The sequence below is a fragment of the Athalia rosae genome, chromosome 4 (genome assembly GCF_917208135.1).
Source record: "Athalia rosae chromosome 4, iyAthRosa1.1, whole genome shotgun sequence".
NCBI classification, from domain to species: domain Eukaryota; kingdom Metazoa; phylum Arthropoda; class Insecta; order Hymenoptera; family Athaliidae; genus Athalia; species Athalia rosae.
The window spans coordinates 6,924,965-6,945,858 of record NC_064029.1 but is presented as its reverse complement, the minus strand read 5'-3'; the positions used below and the strand labels follow the sequence as shown (position 1 = coordinate 6,945,858).

The window sequence follows — 20,894 nt, the reverse complement described above, 5'->3', positions numbered from 1 at the left end:
GAAAATGGATCCAGAACGACATTTCCAACGAACTCAAATGTTTGGAAACTTTCATCAGCTCTGCCGATTGGGTGATAGATGAATTGACGGTGATTTTCGATGATATGGACATGTTGGAGGGCTATTTGTTCGAGCGATTTTCAAATCACGTATGGAGAGTGTATTCTGTAAGAGAGCGAAATCTGAATGAGTATTCAAATGGAGTAATATTTTCCAAAGATTTTGATAGTTTGAATGAAACTTTGCAATTGGTCAACATCAAGCAGATGGATACGCGGGGAAAATACGTAATCAGCATTAGACGTAACTATGCAAGTGTGAATGAAATCAGGACAGCTTCGAAAGGATTTCCCGCAAAAATGTGGGATTTGGACAAAGTCCACGTTGTGTTTCTAGTACCTTGTAAAAAAGACGTTCTTGCAATGACGTATTATCCATTTTTCGATAATTGCCGCGTGAGCGAACTTGAAATTATGGACATCTGTCGGGGAGATCATTTTGAAAAAGGGGTTGATTCGTATCCGGAAAAGATGTTCAACCTAAACGGCTGCGTCCAAAATCATTCACTCAGTTTCGTTAATGAAATGAGACTCGAGGCTCACTTGACGAAAACTGCATCGGGAAAGGCTACGATGGGTGGGGTCGGTGGCAACCTGATACAAATTATCGCTGAAAAAATGAACATTACATTGAATTTACTGCCCGAACAAACGATAAACTGGACCGTCCACGCGGAACAGGTAATAATTTGATACATAAAAACTTTTTTCGCGACTACAACCGCCATTATTTATCACTCAGATTGCTAAGGGCGAAACATTCTGCGCTGTGGCCGGGGTAATTCCCATCGCCAGTTATCTGGAATCACTCACCATGGAATCCGGATTCATGGAAGTTTCATTCGGTCTTGGTTACAGAACCAGAGGTTACGAAGTTTCTTGGAAAAATTTATTGTGGCCACTTTCAAAGATTGTTTGGACGTTGACCGGCTGCTCTCTGCTGATATTCTGCGGATTGATAATGTTGCTGAATCGATTCGATTGGGTGCGAGGAAAATCCGACAGACTGCGGATTTTCGATGCTATCGGTATTTTTTTGGGCAACGCCAGAGTCCTGCCGACGAGCTTCTTCGGCAGATACGTTATTGGAATGTGGGCAATTTATTCCTACTTGATGAGCGTAACGTACGATACTGGATTGGTCAGTTTTCTGACCACTCCGATGGAAAAGCAAGTCATAAAAACTTTCGGAGAGTTGCTCGAGGATGGCATGCCGTTTGGAGGCAACGCATTCCATAGAGAATTTTATAACGACCCATCGGACCCGACGATGATGAAAATTTATAACAAGTTCGAAGTATGGCCATTTCTGGAATACAAAAAGCTCATTGATGGCTCACGTGGACCTTGCGCCACTGGTCTTTTTACGACGACCGTGAACTATCATAACGCTCTTAACGCTGGTGCGAATTGCTATCATTTTTTCAATTAAGTATTATTGAAATCGATTGAACAACGATTTCCTCGAGTATTTTCGCTACAGGAACACAAATCTGATTACTGAATTGAGCTAACATTTTACAGTTTGGGGCCAAAAATGAAGTATTCTTGAAATCTCGATCATAGAACACTTTTCTAACTCATTTTGACTCCAGCAACAGCAATCCGTTAACTGAATTGAGCTCCGAATTTTTCCCATCTAAATATCTCTGATTTTTCACATTTTGGATCGATAAATTGGCCATAACTCGATTAATCTCATAGATAGAGCAATTTGGCTTATGAATTCCGATTCCTGAGATCAAAATACGTAAGAAGAGCATAGAAAACTTAATTCTTAACATGAAGAAACTCTTCCAAAGACTCGAAGGGTCTCAGAAACCATAGATAGACCACTTATTAACGCCAAGAATCAAAACTTACAAAAGCTACGTTTTTTAAACAAAGTCCATGGCCACAAAAACGTCTTGAAAAGTCGAGATTTCATATTCCAGCGCGCCGCGCTCGAGCGCTCTCTATCTCGTTCGTACTCCTACCGCCGCGCGGCGTAACGCCTCACGCCCTGCGCTCGCACCGCGCTCAGCTTTCTCGCACCAAAATCCACATCTATAAAACATTAGGCGAATGCACTCCGCGCGGAGTTCGGTGTTGAGCTCGAGCTCACCCAATTATAAAGGATGAAGTTTATTCACTTCTCCCACTACCCAATTTGACCACGTGCGTCGGAAATTTCGACCGTCGGCACGTGCCAGAATTTCAACGTAATTTATGGCTTTTTAATAGGTGATGAAGTGTGAAATCACAGCTCCTATATTTTTATCTGCTCCTTTTGTGAGCAGGTGACAGACGAGATGTCAGCACCTCATAAACATCTTGTTCACACCTCATAAATCACCCCTTTGATCCATCTAGTCGGCGACATTCCTTTGCAGTGATTTTTCTGCGAATTTCTACATAACCGTCTATAGAAGTAAATATGTAGAAATTCAGTACATACTAAGATCAGAGTTCATCAGGGTTCAGAGTACACTAGGCGAGTTCAATTCTGTCGTGTTGGGCTATACTAAAGCATATATGCTTCAGTTCAGAATCAGAGGAACCGAATGTACAAAAAAAAAAAATTTTTTTTTCATGCATTGCGGTATCATGCACCATGAAAGGAAAACTGACAATTTGTTAATTAATTTTCGAGCTTACGATAATCATCACAGTTTCTCCGTCCAACCTGAAATTATATCTTTGTATTAAAACGATCAAGTTATGACCAACTTTTATTTTTCAGAACGAATACTTGAATCGAGATATCCGAATCGGTTCTAATCCTAGCTTAACTTGGTCTACTGAGTCGTGTTTCTGAAATCAAAGTACATGAGATTAGCTTGTAAACCCCTGTAACACAAATCCGTTAAGCACATTGAGCCACAAATTTTTCACGCCCAGGAATTTCGATTTCTGAATTCTGAAAAGTGGAAAATCAGCGATAACTTCTCTAAATAAAGAGATAGATTAATTTAATGGACGGATTCGAATTCCTGGGGTCAAAATACATGAGAAAAGTGCCATACAATCAATTTTAAAAAATAAAAAAATTTGGCCAAAATTTGAAAAAATCGTAAGGGGTACCCCTTGGAAAAATCTCAAATTTTGGCCAAAAAATTTTATTTTTTAGAATTGATCGTATGGCACTTTTCTTGTGTATTTTGACCTCAGGAACACGAATCCGTTGTCCAAATTGAGCTACGAATTTTTTTCATCGAGATATCTCCATTTTTCCGCTTCGAAAAGTGAAAGATTGGCGATAACTCGATCAATTTTATAGACAGATTCGTTTGGCATTCAGATTTGGATATCTGAGATTAAAATACATGGTACCAGCATATCAAACCCCACTAGAAAAATATTGTTTCTGACCCAAAATCGAAAAAAATATCCGACTATAACTCCTGATTTTTCTCGGTTTCTTGGGATTCCAATTCAAATCGATCAAATTATCGATGTTATCCATCATATTCTTTATTATAGATAACATCTCTAATCAACTTCGCATGCTAAACGACAGAGCCTTCACGTACCATGCTCCCATTACCATGAGGCGAGGATCACCCTTGGCAGCTGGGGTCCGTCATTATGCTTCGTTAGGAATCCAGAGCGGACTAGTCGACTATTGGATCAATCATTACTCTCCGAAGATAAGTCCTCCTAAGACTCGACGTAAAACTCCGTCCGTTCTCACGGTTGAACACTACCGAGGGCTTGCGTATCTTCACGCTGCTGGGCTGATTTTCAGTAGTTTCGTTTTTCTCGGAGAAATCATTCACAAGAAACATTTTTCGGATTCGGTATCTGGGTAATATGTAGCTCAGAGAAGCCCATTGCCCTCTCGAATCCAAAATTCAATCCCATCCAGATTTGTAGAGTGCACAGATAATATCTCATTGCAATCCGCTTTATGCTTCGTGCACGACGACCTTATTTATGCAGGCGTGCATTCATTCATTCATAGAAAATGCCAGGTTCATCAGTGATTTTGAAAATGTATTATACCGACGTATACATGACACAGGCGTCGCGAGACACGCGATTTTTTAATTCGATAATGCCTGCACTCCTGGGAATTAACGTTATCGGAGTAATATAAGTACACGTGCACAGAGGACGATCCTACTTTCGAGATAGTCGCAATCACCAGTATGAATATTAACATATGTTTTAACGTGTGCGCTTAAAAATTCCCGTATAGGTAAGTTTACATAAATGTAACAACGATACAAGAGGACTTCTATCTAGCCGAAAAGCACACATACATGTAGTAACTACACCCAGTTATTTCCCAGCTACATACCGTGGGATACATCAATTAGAAATTGGATAACAACGAGATTGGCTCTAACGATATGTTGATAACTGACATTGATCACGTCTCGAGGGACGGTTAATGTTAAAAAAAAAGTCAATATCCTTACCGTCCCTCGTTCTCGTCCACATTTCAGTCACCGCAGAGTCAGAAGTGAATGACGTATTCTTTGTTTCACGAATTCACAACGCGACAGACATGCAGTCGCTGGTGTGTTGCGCTTTCTTAGTTTTAATCGCGATCGAATCATCGACGGCACATCTGAAAAAACTCATGGAGCACCGCAACCATCGTTCTCTCGAATTCTTGGACTCCCTGCTCGACGCCTCGACCTGGGCGTCTCATGATTTTTTGATGTTGCTTGACGAGAAAATGGCAGATTTGGACGATGAATTTTTTAAACACCACACAAAGTTTACCTGGACGATAATTGCTGGGGAACATAACAGCGTGACGAATTTTTCGAATATCATTCTATTCGCTAAAAACTTCGCTACCTTGAATGAAACTTTGAACGTCATCGACATCCTGTCAATGGACGGTAGATCGAAGCTCGTTATAATCCTGAGGGAAAACTTCGCTGATTTGAACGACGTGCGAAAAGCTTCGAACGGGTCTTCCGTAATAATGTGGAAGTTGGACAAAACAGATGTGATTTATGTGGTCCCTTGCAAACAAGACGTCCTTATAATGACCTACTTCCCGTTCGCGAAAAACTGTCAACCGGGCGACCTGGAAATCCTGGATGTCTGGAAGAATAGAAACTTCGAAAAAGGAGCTAAATTATTCCCGAAGAAAATGCTAGATGGTCAAGGTTGCGTTCAGTATCACACCGTCGTAACTGAGGCAGTTCTAAGGCTGGAAGCTAGAAAAGAAGTCAAGGAGAACGGGGAAATGGTCCTCGGAGGTGTCGCTGGTCATCTACTGGCGATTGTCTCCGAAAAAATGAACATGCCTCTCAAATTGCTACCAGAAGATGCGGCGACTTGGGGAGAATTATTGGAGAAAGTGAATATAAATATTAAACAATTCTATTTTCAATGACGAATCATTCCATAATTACTTTTACCTGATGCAGGTTCAACGCAGCGAGGCGATACTCACAGTTTCAGGAATCATTCCATCGGCTGCACGGTTAAAAAATTTCGACTTGACATCCACGTATATGCAGGATGCCTTCGGTTTCGCTTACAGGATCCAGGGCTTTGACATACCTTGGAAAAACCTGGCGTCGCCGTTGTCTCAAAAAGTTTGGACGTACGTCGGATATTCTTTGCTTCTATTTTGCGGTCTGATTATTCTGGCCAGAAGATACGGCTGGTCAAACGCGAAGATCGATCGATTGCGGGTCCTCGACGCCGTCGGCATGTTACTCGGCATGTCTAGAACAATGCCGAAAAATAATATCGGAAGATATTTGTGCGGGATGTGGATCATCTACTCGATTTTAATCGATACTACGTACACCAGCGGTTTGGTCAGTTTCTTGACCACTCCGAACGAAAATCACATTATCCGGACACTCGAGGAGTTGAGCGAGGACGGTATGCAGTTTGGTGATAACGATTTCCATCGATCCTTTTACTACGACCCGTCGGATTCCGTTATGATGAAAATTTACGACAACTACAAATTTTGGACCGTCGATGAAACGAACTGTATTCTGTACAACGGAAAAGGTGCTGCCGGGATTCTGTATTCAACCCTCGTTCTACATAATGCAAAATACGCTGGTACGTTGAAAATTATTTCATACGAATTATTTATACTTTCTTGCCTTTGCCAGAAAATTTTATTCCCTTCTAGGAGAGGCCGGGAAACAACTTCGAATGTTGAATGATAACGCACTGACTTTCCAAGCGGCTATAGCCCTGAGACGAGGCTCGCCGTTCGTAGTCGGAGTACATCATTACGTTTTTTTAGCCGTGCAGAGTGGCTTTCACGATTACTGGTTAAATTATTACCTCCGAAAACCGATTCCGACGAGATTGATCAAGAAAACTCCATCCGCGATGACGTTACGACATCTCCGAGGAATTTTCTGCCTCAATGTCATCGGGAATTTGTTAGCCTCCGTTGTATTTATCGGGGAACTTGTTATCCATAAAATGTTATGAAAATTTTAACAACGAGATATGGGATAATACACCGGATTTTGTTGGGATGGAGCATATTTTTTATTTTTGCATTCGCTGTGTGTGCAGCACGACAATGGTCTTATTAAGATATGAATCCTTTACCGAATTCTTTGAAGGGTTGAAATTAAGATAATTGATGGTAATGAAGCGATGCACTTTCACAAAGTTACGTTTCGCCGTATAATCAAATCCATCAATGCCAGATAACATCGACACTAGTGCTAAATACGTATATTTACTCCATTATAGTTATTGGCGGCACGAGCGGGTTATAGGTCTACCTGATTATATTAATGGCGCATAGTTCGACAAATGAAGTATCCGGGGAATGGCTTACGTCCAATTAATTACACATTCAAATTTCAGTCGGATTTTGCTCATAACATTCATTGGTACTCTTCGCGCTTTCCGGCTACTTCCAGCCGAGAAAATGTTGAGCCAAAGGATACTTGGCGGCAATTCGCTGCCGCGAATCTTGATTCGAACCGTAATTTTTTTACAATCAATTCAGTTTTCCGGTTGTTCAATTCCGCAGTTCGGAAAAATTAGTGAAAATGACGATCCCGGTGTTCTGGAATGTTTGGTGGATTTAATCAACGGCAACGATTGGAGGATCAAAGATTTCGTCGTTATTTATGGCAGCAAAAATATTTTTTTCGATTACGATTTAATCGAAAAATATCCGTACTTCGCGTGGAAGTTATATTCCGTGAAGAAGCTGAACTTGCAAGGAACTTCCAACGTGATTTTATTCACAGACAACTTCGATAGCTTCAAGGAAACTATCAACGTGATCAACGTCAAGCCGATGGATAGTCGAACGAAATACGTCGTTATCTTGACCGAAAATTTTGCAAGTTTGGACGCGATCCACGGAGCTTCTATGGACATTCCAACGATATTGTGGAAGTTGGATAAAGTACGCGTTATTTTTCTAGTACCTTGCAGAGCAGATATTTTCGCGATGACGTATTTTCCGTTCGTCAACAACTGCGGTGTAAGCGAATTGCAAACCGTCGATACCTGGAGAAAGGAGTCAGGCTTCGAAAAACAAATAAAATTATTCCCCAAAAAGATGTTCGACGGTCAAGGGTGCGTTCGATACACCGCGTTCACCACCGAAGAAGGCATGGTACTGGAAGCGCGACGAGAATTTTCGGAAACAGGCGAAGCTTTTCTAGGAGGTATCGGTGGTAGACTCCTGACAATTATCGCCGAAAAAATGAATACAACTTTGCAGTTGGATCCAAGACCGACGAAAACGTGGAAGGAGATGATAGACCAGGCATTGACTAAATTTGAATTGTTTTTCGAATGTAAAACCCGATTTCTACATTGGCCAACGACAAACAGTTAAAGATATTCTTATCCCTTACAGGTCAAACGAGGCAAGACGTTTGCCATGGTGGGTGGAATGATGCCAGAAGCTTATTACTTGGAACACTTTGATCTTAGCTCGACCTACAACGAAGTATCATTCGGTATCGGCTACAGCACAAAAGGCTTAGAAATTTCTTGGAAGAATTTACTGTGGCCATTGTCTAACGAATCGTGGGCATATACCGGCGTATCTTGCTTGTTATTTTTTGGTTTGATTATTTTGGCGAACCGATTTCTCCCCTCAAAAAATCAACGCGATAAAACCCGACTTCTCGATGGCTTCGGCATTTTCCTCGGCACTTCTCGTGCCATGCCAAAGAGCTGTTTCAGGAGATATTTGTTCGGGATGTGGATAATTTATTCTTACCTGATAAACGCGGCGTACAACACCAAACTGTTCAGCTTCTTAACCACTTCAAGACCGAAGCGTGTTATCGACACCTTTGAACAGTTGCTCGATGACGGTATAGAGTTCGGTGGCAACCAAAACCATAAAGATTATTATTACGATCCCTCGGACCCCCTGATGATGAAAATTTACGATAATTTTCAAATCTGGTCCAGAGCCAAGAGCGAACCTTGTCTATGGACGCCGACTTGTGCCACCGGTATCATGTCATCGACTGCCTACATGTACAACAGTCATCAGTACGGTAAAAATTGAGCGCGTTAAGCGGCCAATTATGCACGTCCATCTCACTCTCGACTGATCTAACGATGAAAACATTTTTCAGGTAACATCGAGTACCAAATTCGAACACTGAAAGATAAAACGTTTACCTTTTACGTGCCAATTTCACTACGACGAGGCTCGCCGTTCGTACCAGGAGTTCATCGTTACACTTTGCAGGCGGTACAAAGTGGTTTTGTAAATTACTGGATGAGACATTACACTCGTAAGCCAGGTTCTTCGGGACTCGACCATGAAAATTTTTCAAAAATTACTGTAGAACATATACGAGGAATTTTGGTTCTTCATTCCGTTGGGATGGTTCTAAGTTCTCTTGTTTTCATTGGCGAGTACATTTCTCGTTATAAATAAAGGTGCGGTGGCGGTTCTCGGGTTTCCCTCGATCGAGTAACAGCACACCGTCTTATATCTGTAATTTGTTCCGAGTTATTAGTGAAAAACGTAACGATCGGGAACAAAACCAAAAAAGAAAAAATATTCATGTTGATTTTTTATTCGATTTATCAAATTACTGTTTAGGGATGAAAATCATTATTTAACAATACAATTCGGCGTTATTAAACTATGCGATGTTCATGAAGTATTAAATACATATCAATTATACAAAACATCTACGTTTAACATATCAAATTTACAAATGTATCATCCTACATTTCATTTTTACTTCAATAAAATATTACAAATCCTAACTAGAATATACAAATCATACCTAGTTAATTGTATCACACGTTTAATGGTTTCATAACAAACCAATTATTTGTTACCTAAATTAAAAAAATTTTGGCATTCCCTACCTAATGAAAATAAAATTGTTCATACATATGCGATCTATTAATCGCATAATAGAAAATCATCGACTATGTACGAGATCAACTTTCGGGCGAGGATCTTCGATCAGCAGACTTGTCCGCAGCGGTACTTGGATTCATCTCAGCGGGCGATGTTGTCGTCTCAGCGGCTGATGTTGTTGTCTCAGTGACTGGTGGGTCCGGATTTGCAGCCTGTGAGCTAGTTATCGTACTCGATGCAACGGTTGTCTTCTTCGATTGGTTTCTGATACGAGACGGCGGATTGTTCTTCCGCCAGGAACGATTGCCTTGACTTTGATGGTATGGATCATCGGAATAGTTTCCTGGGAGGTAGAAATTTATTTGGTATACGCGAAATCCCGAAACGAATCACGGAAAGATCATTATAGATTGAGCAGTAAATTTCGTATTGCAGCTTTGGATTACCTGGATTTGGCCATCGGGGATACGGAGGCTGACCTATGAACGGCCGAGGTTGAAAACCGTGCGGAGGAAACGGCACAAAAGGGGGTCTTTGCTGGAACAAAAAAATAATTCAAGTCATGCTTGCCGTCATTGTTAACTTTTTGGAGTTATTGAAACCCAAAAGTGATGATAGAATCATTACCCATCCGGGAGGAAATATGTATGGAGCAACCTGACCCACGGGCATCATAAATGGAGGCGGAGGTCCAGGCGCTCCTGCGGGCGCATAATATCTGTTAGAAGATAAAAAAAAATTTGTTAGTCAGAAAACTAGTAATACTGAATCTTCTGGAGACTATATATGAAAAATAAAATCTGACCCTTGATAGGGAACGCCTCCTGCAGCCTCATAATACGGCACACTGTCTCTGAAGGGAGGCCGCGATGGGACTAAATCAAACCTGAAATTTAGGAAAACAAACATAGTTTGATTCTCCGCTACCCCATGTTTGAATTTTTAAATACACCTCATTTCCGCAAAAAATAATTGAGACAGAATTCTGAAATGTAATTGATAAGATGATAAAAAATCGTAAAATATGTCACCTATCACTCGATGAAGGGCGTCGATGTTCCGATTCACGTCTCGAATCTGGTCTGAAAGAAGAAGTGAGAATGTTGGACGAAAGTTTATCATAAATACTGAAATATCTGCTTTGCGAAACAAGTGATAAAAATGACAAAAGTTTCAGAAAATGTTTCTTACCTGGTCGGCGGTCTTGGCTCTGGGTCACGATATCTGCTCCTGAAATGTTTGAAACATCCTTTAATTTTTAGAATAGTTCTTCACCTAACAGAATTTACACGCAGAAAATCCAAATTGTGAAGAAGAAAAGAAATATTCATAACTAAAGTCGAAAAACAGCTCACCTATCCCTAGAACGAGGTCTCCGATATTCGGGATCACGTCTGGAAGGTCCAGGGCTAGCGATAGAAATATCATTGAGAAACAAATTCAACAGAAAAAGCAAGTTAAAAAATTATTCAATAAAACTCGAAGACAAAAATATCACCGCACCTTTGAGAATCATGGCGTCTGGACGTGGAAGGTCTTTCGGGTGACAAATAATGCGCTGAACTGTGATGAGATCGACGACTTTTTTTCTCATGATCAGCCGCGTCTTTATCACGAGTACTAGGTCTGTATCTAAAGTTTGCAATACATAATGTAGATTTTTTTACACCACTCGCTTTACTTTTATCAATTTATAACTTTCATCCGAGTATAGAATTTTTTAATGAATTTTAACATACGACTCACCTCGTATCAGTCGGGCGCGGATAACGAGCTTCTTCAATTCTTGTCGAACTGGTTCTTCTAAAAATATTTAAGGAATGAGTGAAACGTATTTCGCGATAGTGATTGGAACATCTATTTCGATATCAAAGTCTCACAATTGATAAAAAATACCCTGGAATAATTGATTAAAAATATTAGAAAATCAGAAAAAATAAACCTGCCACGATCTACTTCGAATTCCTAAATTTATGCCAACATTTTAGGTATTCGCAGTGTGTACGAACTTCAGCTCGCGCATTGCATACCGTGATACCATTACCCATATTTGACGTTTGCAATACCTTTATCCACATTTATCACGTCTGCAATACCATTATCCGTAATTCATAATACCATTAATATCGTCCATATTTAATATTTGCGGTATTTTTATCCACATTTAATAATTGCAATATTATTATCCATATTTAATAATAGCAATACTTTTATCCATATTCGATCTATTTTTTATTGCTCGTATTTTAATAAATGCGATACCATTATCCATGTTATTAATATGCGATACCTAAAATAGTTCAGCATTCCTATCAGACACAATTATTCTAGCACAGGTACGCGCATGAAGCGCTCTTTTGGATCGAAGAGAAAATATTTGATATAATCATCGACATATAACAAGGACATGAGCGATTCGAAAATAATCAGGTTTACTAAGGAGATTTTAATTCAACTACCTAGGCCTATATTTCGATTATACCTACACAACACATCACGATTCCTAAGATTTACAAATTAAACCATTTTAATTTTTTGATAATCATTATGACATGCAATATAGTGATGAATATGCAGGTATAGACATATCAGTTTTTCGTCGAAACGAATTCATGATATAATTCGAAGACAAGCTGTAAAGAAATCGGCGTTAAGCATTATAGCCCATTACAAGAGAAAATTCGTAACATAGGCATCAATTTATTACACACATATATGTACACATACTTTGCTGCCTGAAATGAAATGACCAATTTTATATGCAACCAAAAGTTCTCGACCCCCGCGATGCTTACATCGCAGAGGATCGAGAATTAAATTCATGTTGCATATATTACTGATACACATACACAGGTATGCACCGCAAATGTTCGGATTCAGGGCTGAAACAAAGTCAAGACGAGCGTCTTGTGTTACCTAACAGAATACATGGGGCAAAAACCAGCGTGGATGGACCTGTAAGATACATAATCATACACATATGCGCATGTATTCTGTGAATGAAAGAACTGTGATACAGGATTCAGCCTAAACATGTCTCTAAAATTATTTATAATCACGCCCAGGGACTACTCCGGGGCGCCTTACGAATAGGTGTGCGCGCATATTTTATTTGTTCATTGGTGTTAAACAGAGTATCAAAATACAACACAAGTTACCTTGCTGGGGTAATATTGAGTGATATTAAATACGAGTTGTATAGTACGTTTCAAAATTACGCACAAGTACGTTCCGTCGAGATGACCGTGTAATAAGTACGCTGGTGAATTTTTATTTATTTCTTCATCTCGATATTGTACGCGCGTGCACGCACTGGTGACCGCGGGTAATATCGAGATGAAGGAAAATTTTTGTGAGGTCACGGGTCAAACAGATATATCGCGACGAGCTGTTTGCCCCCCGTTTAACAAGGGGCAATAATTTTAAAAGGAGGCGACACAGTCCAGGCTCGTTAAACGAGAACGGCTTATTGTTGTACACGCATTTGCGCGGATTTATACGCGAATGCCCGCTAATGTGCGTACATAAAATAAACCGCTCAAGCAATGCTGAAAATTAATCGATCAATTGTACAAGCATTAATAGGCGGAAATTAAAAATGTGCATTAATGTACGGTCAAAAAATGTTTTCTGGTGTAATCTAGAAGTAACCAAACATGTGATCATACTTACGTGTATATGAACATATATATTTATTAAATTGTTATACCTTTCGATTCCATAGACAAAAATTGAATCCATTATACTTGGAATGATTTACCTGAACCCTTTGCAGAATTGCAAAGTGCGTTTTAATACATGCAAATAATTTACCAGAGTTCCGTAATCCGTCTTTTGTTGCTAAATCGCGTGTACAATAAGCATTGGACAAATCCATCAAAGCGTAACAGTCAACTAAATAACTGTAAGCAGGGACATGAAATGCTCACGACAAGCTATAGCATATTCCAGAGTAAAAGCACATCATCGTATCATCCAGGTGAAGCGTTAATAAAGCTAGAACAAGACAGAATGTAGTAATAAACAAATAAATAAATTATATATTATGACCAAAATATTTCACTTGCCAAGTGTATCTATAAGTAACATTTATTGCGTTAAAATATCAGTAATAATTATCTGTATTAATCCTCAACCGGAATTATATTACGCTGGCAGTTTTCCCGCCAGCGGATTTTTTTTCTTTTGCGCTAGTCATGTTAAAGTAAATGTATAAAATGAACGAAGCATTAGTGTTTTAAGCATTAATATGGGGATTTCGCAGGGAAGTTCTCAATTTACAAGATGAAAAAAATAATAATCTTCACGATTTTTAACCAACTGTTATCAGAGTGGGACAATAATTGTGAATCGCAATTTCCTTATAAGGCGGAACTTGCCCTCGCCGTTCTAAAAATTTCAATAACTACTCCACAATCTATGGTGCGAAATTCAACCGACAAACTTAACAATTACCAAACGAATTGTGTTTTCTAATTCCTTAATACTTTTAGCTAAAGAAAAATAATACACCAATCATGGTAAAAATCAGTCACTCACCTCGGGGGTGAATCACGATGTGATCTATGACTGCGACTACCACTCCGACTCCGACCTTCTATTCTAGAATGTCTTCGGTAGGATGATGGCGAAGTCTCTTGCCGATGATCTATAAAATTACGTAAAAAATACCGAATCGCAAAAAAAAAAAAATGATGTCTGTAAATAATTGTTGAAATTTTCCAATAAAGCAATCCCTTGAATCGACGTACAAATAGCCACATCATATGCACGCATTTCAACTTCATTTCAATCCATAAAATTTTACGCACATGTATCTGCGTTCAAATACAGAAAAAAAGAAGAAAAGAAATGATTTGCATACCTCTTCTTTTGCTGTCGATATCATAACTTCTTTCTCTTCGCGAGACGTGCAAACGAGCGTAGGGTGGTGTCGGAGTTCTTGGCCTTCTTGATTCTGTGAAAATTACGTGACGAATACCCAATTGCGGAAAAGATAAACAGCCTATATGATAATTCAATTTGCCAATCCAATAAAATAGAATCCATTCAATGTCTATGTACACTGAATGCGACTCTTTAATTTATTTAATCTCATAGAATTGCATACATTTTCGAAAGGATAATTAAAAAGATAAAACAAAACGATCATTTGCATACCTATTCTACGACTAGTAGAAGACACCTGGCGCGACGACTCGTAGGAGTGGGATGGACCAGCTGATTCCCGTCTTTCCCGTCCTAACGTGATGATTGATTCAAATTAATTATTATCGTGGGATTGTTTAAATTAACCCAACTGGAATATTTAAGCCAAAAAGCAGAAACCATTCATAGAATAAGGCCGTGAAATTAGTTAGATATATATTCGTAGTAGTTTTATGAAACTTTTTTTTAGATTTCCGGTATTTAAATAATTATGGAGCTTGGCGAATACCCGAATCACAATTAATTCAAGGAGGAAAGGAGATAACGTAAAGTTATCGATTTGAAAATTTATGAAAATTTCATTTATGATTATTGGGTAGTACGGGTGATTGTTCTGAAAAGATCTATCTGACAACAAACTATTTGTGCCGAATATTTTTTCAATGGTTCTTTAAAAGTATTATTAATTGTTCGTTAAATAATTGGGAGGTATTACGAGACTAGGGGCCTAAAATACACAACGTAAAACGAGAGCCAAAAAGATATGTGTCCTATCGATTTTCACAGTAATTTTTTGATGAGAATAATCGAAAACCAGAAATACAGAATAAATAAATTCCTGCGAAAGAATAAAATTATTTTCTAAACTAGTTGTACTAGAATAAACATGCACTCAATTTAGTTTGTCTAGTCGTATATTTTACAAAACGATTGTTATGTAGAATAAGACAAGACATTTTTTTCGGAAACAGATTTTATTTTATAGCTCAAGTCACGTCTTGATATAATCGCGGATTTTGGTGTTAAATTAGATCACAAATTTTTAATCTTCCTGTTGATGTGGGCGTTACAAAATCTTGAACCGTTGACCCCTTGAGATGATGACCTTTTTTCTTCGGCGGAATAATTTTTCAAAATCTTCCTGATGTTTAGTTTTCCCGTATATTTTTTCTTAAGAGATCAGTTATTCTGAGATTTTGAAGTGGGGTAAGAATCCCGGAATTTATGATCCAGCGCGCGATTAAAATTGAGCAGATCAACGATATCGCAGCAAATTTTTTGTATTGACGGATACATGTACTCAAAATACGAAATCTACCCAAATGAAGTTTTTTCTGAATTGTCAATTCTGAATCAACGTACGTGAGTTTGGAATCGAAATCTTATCAATCTCGCTGATGGTGTAGTTTTCTCAGTAGCCAAGAGCGAATGTCTGATTGAATGTCACAGTAACGTAAATAATTTCCCGGTTTTAATAAAAAAAAATATTAAGACCGATACAGATGATAAAACCTAAGCTTATCGATTTTATTATTTTCAATAGAATACGAAAGTGATTTTCGCGAATGAATGGTACCACACATAATTTATCGATGTGGAAATTTTAATTTATCGTTTAGGGACTTATAATCTTCCTGATGATGTCTTCATTTTAATATCTTTGGGCGTTATTCACTTCAATTGATGATGTGAGGTTTAAATCTTCGGTCGTGGTTACAATTGCAACTTGATTCCGAATTAAATATATAAAATATCAAATTACGATCATAAAAGCATACAAATAATACAAGCACAAAAATGAGAATCCAATAGACTGTTGTAACTGTTTGTAACAACTGACTAATGGATTATGCAGTGATCCTCAACTGGAGCAAAATGTGATTTACAACACTAAATATTCATGCGTTATATAAATAATTTCTAGATAATGTAGATTTCATTTCATTTAAGAAAATGGCCTTAACTATCAAATGAGCAGAAAGCATAAAGAATGGTTAGTTGCAAATTTCACCATACAATAAGAAAAATGCTCTTACATATTTTCGTGATCAGATGAAATTCTTCATCCAACGATGGCTCTTCAAAAGAAGATTATCCCTAAGAATTGAAAATTAAATTATTGCACCTATATTCTGAAATTATTAAAGGAACTTAAGTTGAAAGTAATCCTGTGGCTTCTTCCCAGATGTTTCTTCCAGCTGCTGATGTACTAATTCTTCAGTTGACGGTTGTAGTGTCGAACAAGTGGTAAAATTACATTGCCATGTGGCAATATCAATAATTAATTCAAGTCAACAATGAATTGTAAAAAATAAACCAGCTGTACGTCAGCTATCTTTTTCTGTCAGCTTTATCCAAAGAGATCACCTTCTTATTACAATTTGCATGAAGTAAATTAAAATAATAAAGCTACAGTCATTACCTTTCTCAAATCTCAACTTATCCCTCACATGATTCATTGCTGATAAAACTGGGTGATGACTCGAGAAATCTGATGATTGTGCATCTAACTGAGGCCTAGAAAATGGTATCCTGATTGTAAGATTGTGTTGTTTTTGATCGATGTAAATTTATGACACTTGTCAATAAATTTGTAAATCAGTGAATTAAAATCATCAGTTGACATCCATAACTTACACTCCAAATGCGTCTACTAAGGAACGTGTAAGGGCTAGCAATCCTTCTTCAAATTGTCTTTTTTTTCTATCATACTTTTCGATAATTCTTTGTTTCCTCGCCTCATGTTCTCTATAGAATTTCTGTTCTTCCAGCCACTTGCGCTCAATTCTTCTCTTTCTTTTTCTTGACTCTTCTTTTGACATATCTCTACGTCCATTTGAATCTGAATCATCGCTCGTCATTCCTGAAGATAATTATCATTGACCAATATGAAAAATGCTCAAACTTAAGAACTTTTGATAATTATTTATCATCAAATTTGAAAAAATCGTTCATTGCAATGATTCAAACAGAGTGACTGGATCAAGGACAGATATGGTATTTAAATTTACTAGTAGATGGAAGAATGAATATAATGCGCTGGCTGAAAGAAAACTCAACTACTTTCTATTACCTGGACTTTGTTGGTTGTTCGCTCCAAAAGTGTTTAGACAATCCGTCAGTAATTGTATCAGCAGGGCCACTCTCAAACCAAAAACTTAAAAAATATATACACTTCTGAATGAAAAAATGTACACACTCTTCACTCGTATTAATTCCTAAAAAATTAACCGGCTGTAAGGTAATGGAATGATTGAAAGCCGGGTCACTTTTGTGGGCTGCACATAACCTCTAAGAGATTCTCCATTCCCCACTACAAATTCTGAGTCACCACTGTCACCCGAAAAACCACTTTTCAGAAAATTGGAAATTCAGAGATTCCAAAAATAAATATAATAATACGATAAAATACAGCAAACGATTAAACTAATGAAAAAATTACGCTACTAACGTACTCTTATTACTGCTGCCTAGCAACTACTGCATCGTTGGGGACGCCGGACGCGAAGCTCACCCCACCGAGTGTAGGGGGAGATATTAACGCGCTTGCGTGTGACTTATGGACAAGCGCGCGACACGAATATATTTCGCTTCCGCGCTCAAATTCAGTCAGTTCAACACGCGATTCCAATGGTATCGTGTCAAGCATGATTTTGTATCAATGAAATATACGCACATCGCATTGACATAAATACACGATGCATAGCACGTTGAAATCTGTAGATGATGATGTGTTTTTTCAGGAAATATACCGGAATATGAAGAGTATTTTAGGGGTCGAATTTAGACCTACCTAGATTATCGAATAATTAATTACTTTCTTTTTGTATCCTGTATTCTAACTCCTAGAAATAGAAAATTGTCTGTCGCTATATTATTCGCAAGGCGCTTCGGATGATAGAAATGCAGATATACGTAGCCCAGAGGCGATGAACAGAATCGTTGTGGCCGATTTGAATTAAATGCGGATCTGAATGAGGGTATTGACTTTATTGTTAGATAGTTGCCGCTGAATCTTTCGCATACATTTGAATACTATTCGAATAAATTTGAAAGTCGTTAAACTAAGCCCGTGTTTGTTTGATTTTTTTGTACGAAACCAAGATGGAGTTCTAGCAATGTCAATGCTATGGTTAACTGCACCATTAGGTCGTTCCCCAGCACATTTGTTGTTCTTAAATTTTGATATATAAATTTTTTCCCAGTCGCTTAATCGCGGCAGCCTATCGAAGGTTCATGAATTAATTACACTAAGCAACGCCACAAAACCCCATCTGACTCGTGGAGAATTGCACGATCGTAAAAACCCCCGAAATTAAGTGTACAATGTTTTATTTGGAACTACCGCTGCATTGTTCGAGGCTTGACGAACTACGTCCATTGGGAACGGATACAGCGAGTTACTTTTACAAGGACATTCGATTTGGGGTCGAAGAAAACCTTCGCGAAATTTTTCATATCCCCTCAGCAAAACGTGATCAGAAAAAAGGCCAGAAACTCAAATAAGCGGTTGAAATAACTATGGAGACGCTGCAGAGACCAGAAAATCCCTCTTCCGATGTTATCCAAAGTGATTTACACAATCGGCTCAGTCTTCAGCTAAGACACGGAATACCCTGTCACAGAAAAAAACAAGATACTGAGAGTAACGGCTCTCCAACGACCGCAGAATCCACAGATATTGACGACGAAGATCCTGAAGATGAGGACGAATGCAACGACGAAGAATCGATTAAATTAAAAGATTCAACCTGCCCTCAACCTGCACGTAGACAAATGGTATGCGGTATGTGCCACTTACCACCGGGCGTTACTGGAGTAGCCGGAGTCTCGACTAGCCCTGGACCAATGCTCACGTGTACTCAAGGGCATCTTCTTTGTCAACAGTGCGTTCACCGTTATACTGTTTGTTCAGGTTCGTAGAGAAAATATTTCCTTCCAATTTCATCTCCTTTTTTTCATAAAAGCGAGCTTCAGCGTGACCAATTGATACCATTTTCGTTTCATCGTCAGACAAAGGTTGCGTCGTTTGTGGTGCAGATCTTTACACATCAACGTCGAGGACTTGCTACCAAGTAACGAACTGCATGGGCGCGAATCATCCTCGTGAAAATAATTCACCCCCCGCAGAAGTCCCTCCTCGTGGCGTTCAATCGGAAATGCGTTGCAATGTGCAGAGAGCGACTCAGCAAATATCGAATAATTATAAAACCAGAAATTACAATCAAGGGGGAGACAATTTTGCACAGCCATTTTTCGGGGGATATTCCAATTATCCCACGGGATACAATAGCCAATGTTCAGCGGGATGGGATGGAGATTCCGGAGACGTGATTCAGGCGAGTTCTAATTCTATGAGAGATAATCATCAAAGACGGCCGAGTTATTGCAGCATGATGAGAGGCGACGACGCTGATCCAGAGGGTACGGAAGTTGCTTACAGTTACGGAAGATCTGATAGATCCGGAAGTGCGGCTCTTGTGCAGGCCGAATGTTCGAGGCGGCCGATACGCTGTCCTAGATTAGATTGTGCAGTTAACGTCGCATTTTCCGCGTTGACTCATCACTTCCTCTTCGATCATCCGGAAGTTCCAATTCTGAGCGTCGAACCCGGAATGAAAAGTACTTTGATCGTTAGCTTCGCAGCTCTTTCCTGCAATTCTAGCCGATGTCTCGCCCTGCTTCTAGTTTCTGGTAAACTTACGTAAGTTGTTACTAAAATTTCCGAAAAATTTCGTCACTTCGTTAGCCGATTTATTTATGCGTGACACAGCTGTTCTCTGATATTATAAGGGGTGCTGCAGCGAGACTGTTCAACGGAAGTCAGATAAAACCGAGATACCGAAATAGGCTACCACTTCCAGTTCTAGCTGCTCGACTGCACTGTTCGAGTCAAAATCCTTGTAACGACAAGGACCACTCTCATGGCCCAGGTCAAGGTCAGAGTCAAGAGGACGTCGTAATTGTGTGGGTTGCTGGACTTGACGTAGGCGGAGCGACAACAGGAGCTCTGCGCTGCAGCATCGAAGTAATAAAACTTTTCTATCATTCTTTCCTTCTTTTTTTTACGTGCATCGGAGCGCTTGATAAACGAATCAAGACTTGATTATTTTTTTAAGGCAGCCGACGGAAATGAGAACGGGGCAATTCGATCGCTGATGTACACAGGACCTGTTAATTCTTTACGAACGGCGCAACGCCCTCGCGAAGTCTTCATGACCGGTGATTGCGTTATTTTACATCAGGGACTGATCGATCATATCACTTCCGGTTTTACGAGCTTGAATGTGAACGTAATTGTACATTAATATATGCGATAAAAAAAAATCTGTAGATCTTTACACACGGCGCTGGATTAATTATTTCTAGAACCGCATACAACGAACGATTATCATATAATTCGAAGGGTAAGAAATCGTAACAATATCAACGTAGGCATACTAAAATTGTTTGATAAAAACGTAAACATTTCGTATAATTATTATTAATATTATTTTTATCATTATTATTAACCTTACGATTGTAATGTTATCACCACGCTACAGATTGGACGGATACGAAAATATAAAAGACTTGATTGCCTTGGAAAATAATCCTGTGAATAATCGATAATA

The 20,894-nt window shown here is 38.9% G+C and overlaps 4 protein-coding genes across 5 annotated transcripts; 3 read left to right on the top strand and 1 right to left on the bottom strand.

Moving 5' to 3' along the window:
* Positions 1-3,545: 3,545 nt before the first annotated feature.
* LOC110117399 lies at positions 3,546-6,473 on the top strand. Its single transcript, XM_020856194.2, has 3 exons — positions 3,546-5,361; positions 5,432-6,086; positions 6,160-6,473. The coding sequence occupies exons 1-3, from the start codon at positions 4,435-4,437 to the stop codon at positions 6,468-6,470; spliced, it is 1,893 nt and encodes a 630-aa protein (XP_020711853.2). The 5' UTR covers positions 3,546-4,434; the 3' UTR covers positions 6,471-6,473.
* Positions 6,474-6,687: 214 nt separating this feature from the next.
* LOC110117405 lies at positions 6,688-8,916 on the top strand. The gene is made up of 4 exons (XM_020856227.2): positions 6,688-6,720; positions 7,027-7,776; positions 7,870-8,524; positions 8,606-8,916. The coding sequence occupies exons 1-4, from the start codon at positions 6,688-6,690 to the stop codon at positions 8,911-8,913; spliced, it is 1,746 nt and encodes a 581-aa protein (XP_020711886.2). The 3' UTR covers positions 8,914-8,916.
* A 7,408-nt stretch (positions 8,917-16,324) lies between these two features.
* Positions 16,325-17,768, bottom strand: LOC105692644. 2 transcript variants are annotated; one of them, XM_048653541.1, is made up of 4 exons: positions 17,354-17,768; positions 16,918-17,143; positions 16,703-16,797; positions 16,325-16,377 (listed from the first exon to the last, which is right to left on the bottom strand). In XM_048653541.1, exons 2-4 carry the CDS (start codon positions 17,139-17,141, stop codon positions 16,361-16,363), a joined length of 336 nt encoding a protein of 111 aa, XP_048509498.1. In that variant the 5' UTR covers positions 17,142-17,143; positions 17,354-17,768; the 3' UTR covers positions 16,325-16,360. The 2 variants fall into 2 exon arrangements, with proteins under 2 accessions (XP_048509498.1, XP_048509497.1); XM_048653540.1 differs by having other exon boundaries at positions 16,325-16,797.
* A 149-nt stretch (positions 17,769-17,917) lies between these two features.
* Positions 17,918-20,757, top strand: LOC105692662. The gene is made up of 4 exons (XM_012411989.3): positions 17,918-19,195; positions 19,294-19,984; positions 20,074-20,308; positions 20,400-20,757. Exons 1-4 carry the CDS (start codon positions 18,802-18,804, stop codon positions 20,586-20,588), a joined length of 1,509 nt encoding a protein of 502 aa, XP_012267412.2. The 5' UTR covers positions 17,918-18,801; the 3' UTR covers positions 20,589-20,757.
* The last annotated feature ends 137 nt before the right edge of the window (positions 20,758-20,894 follow it).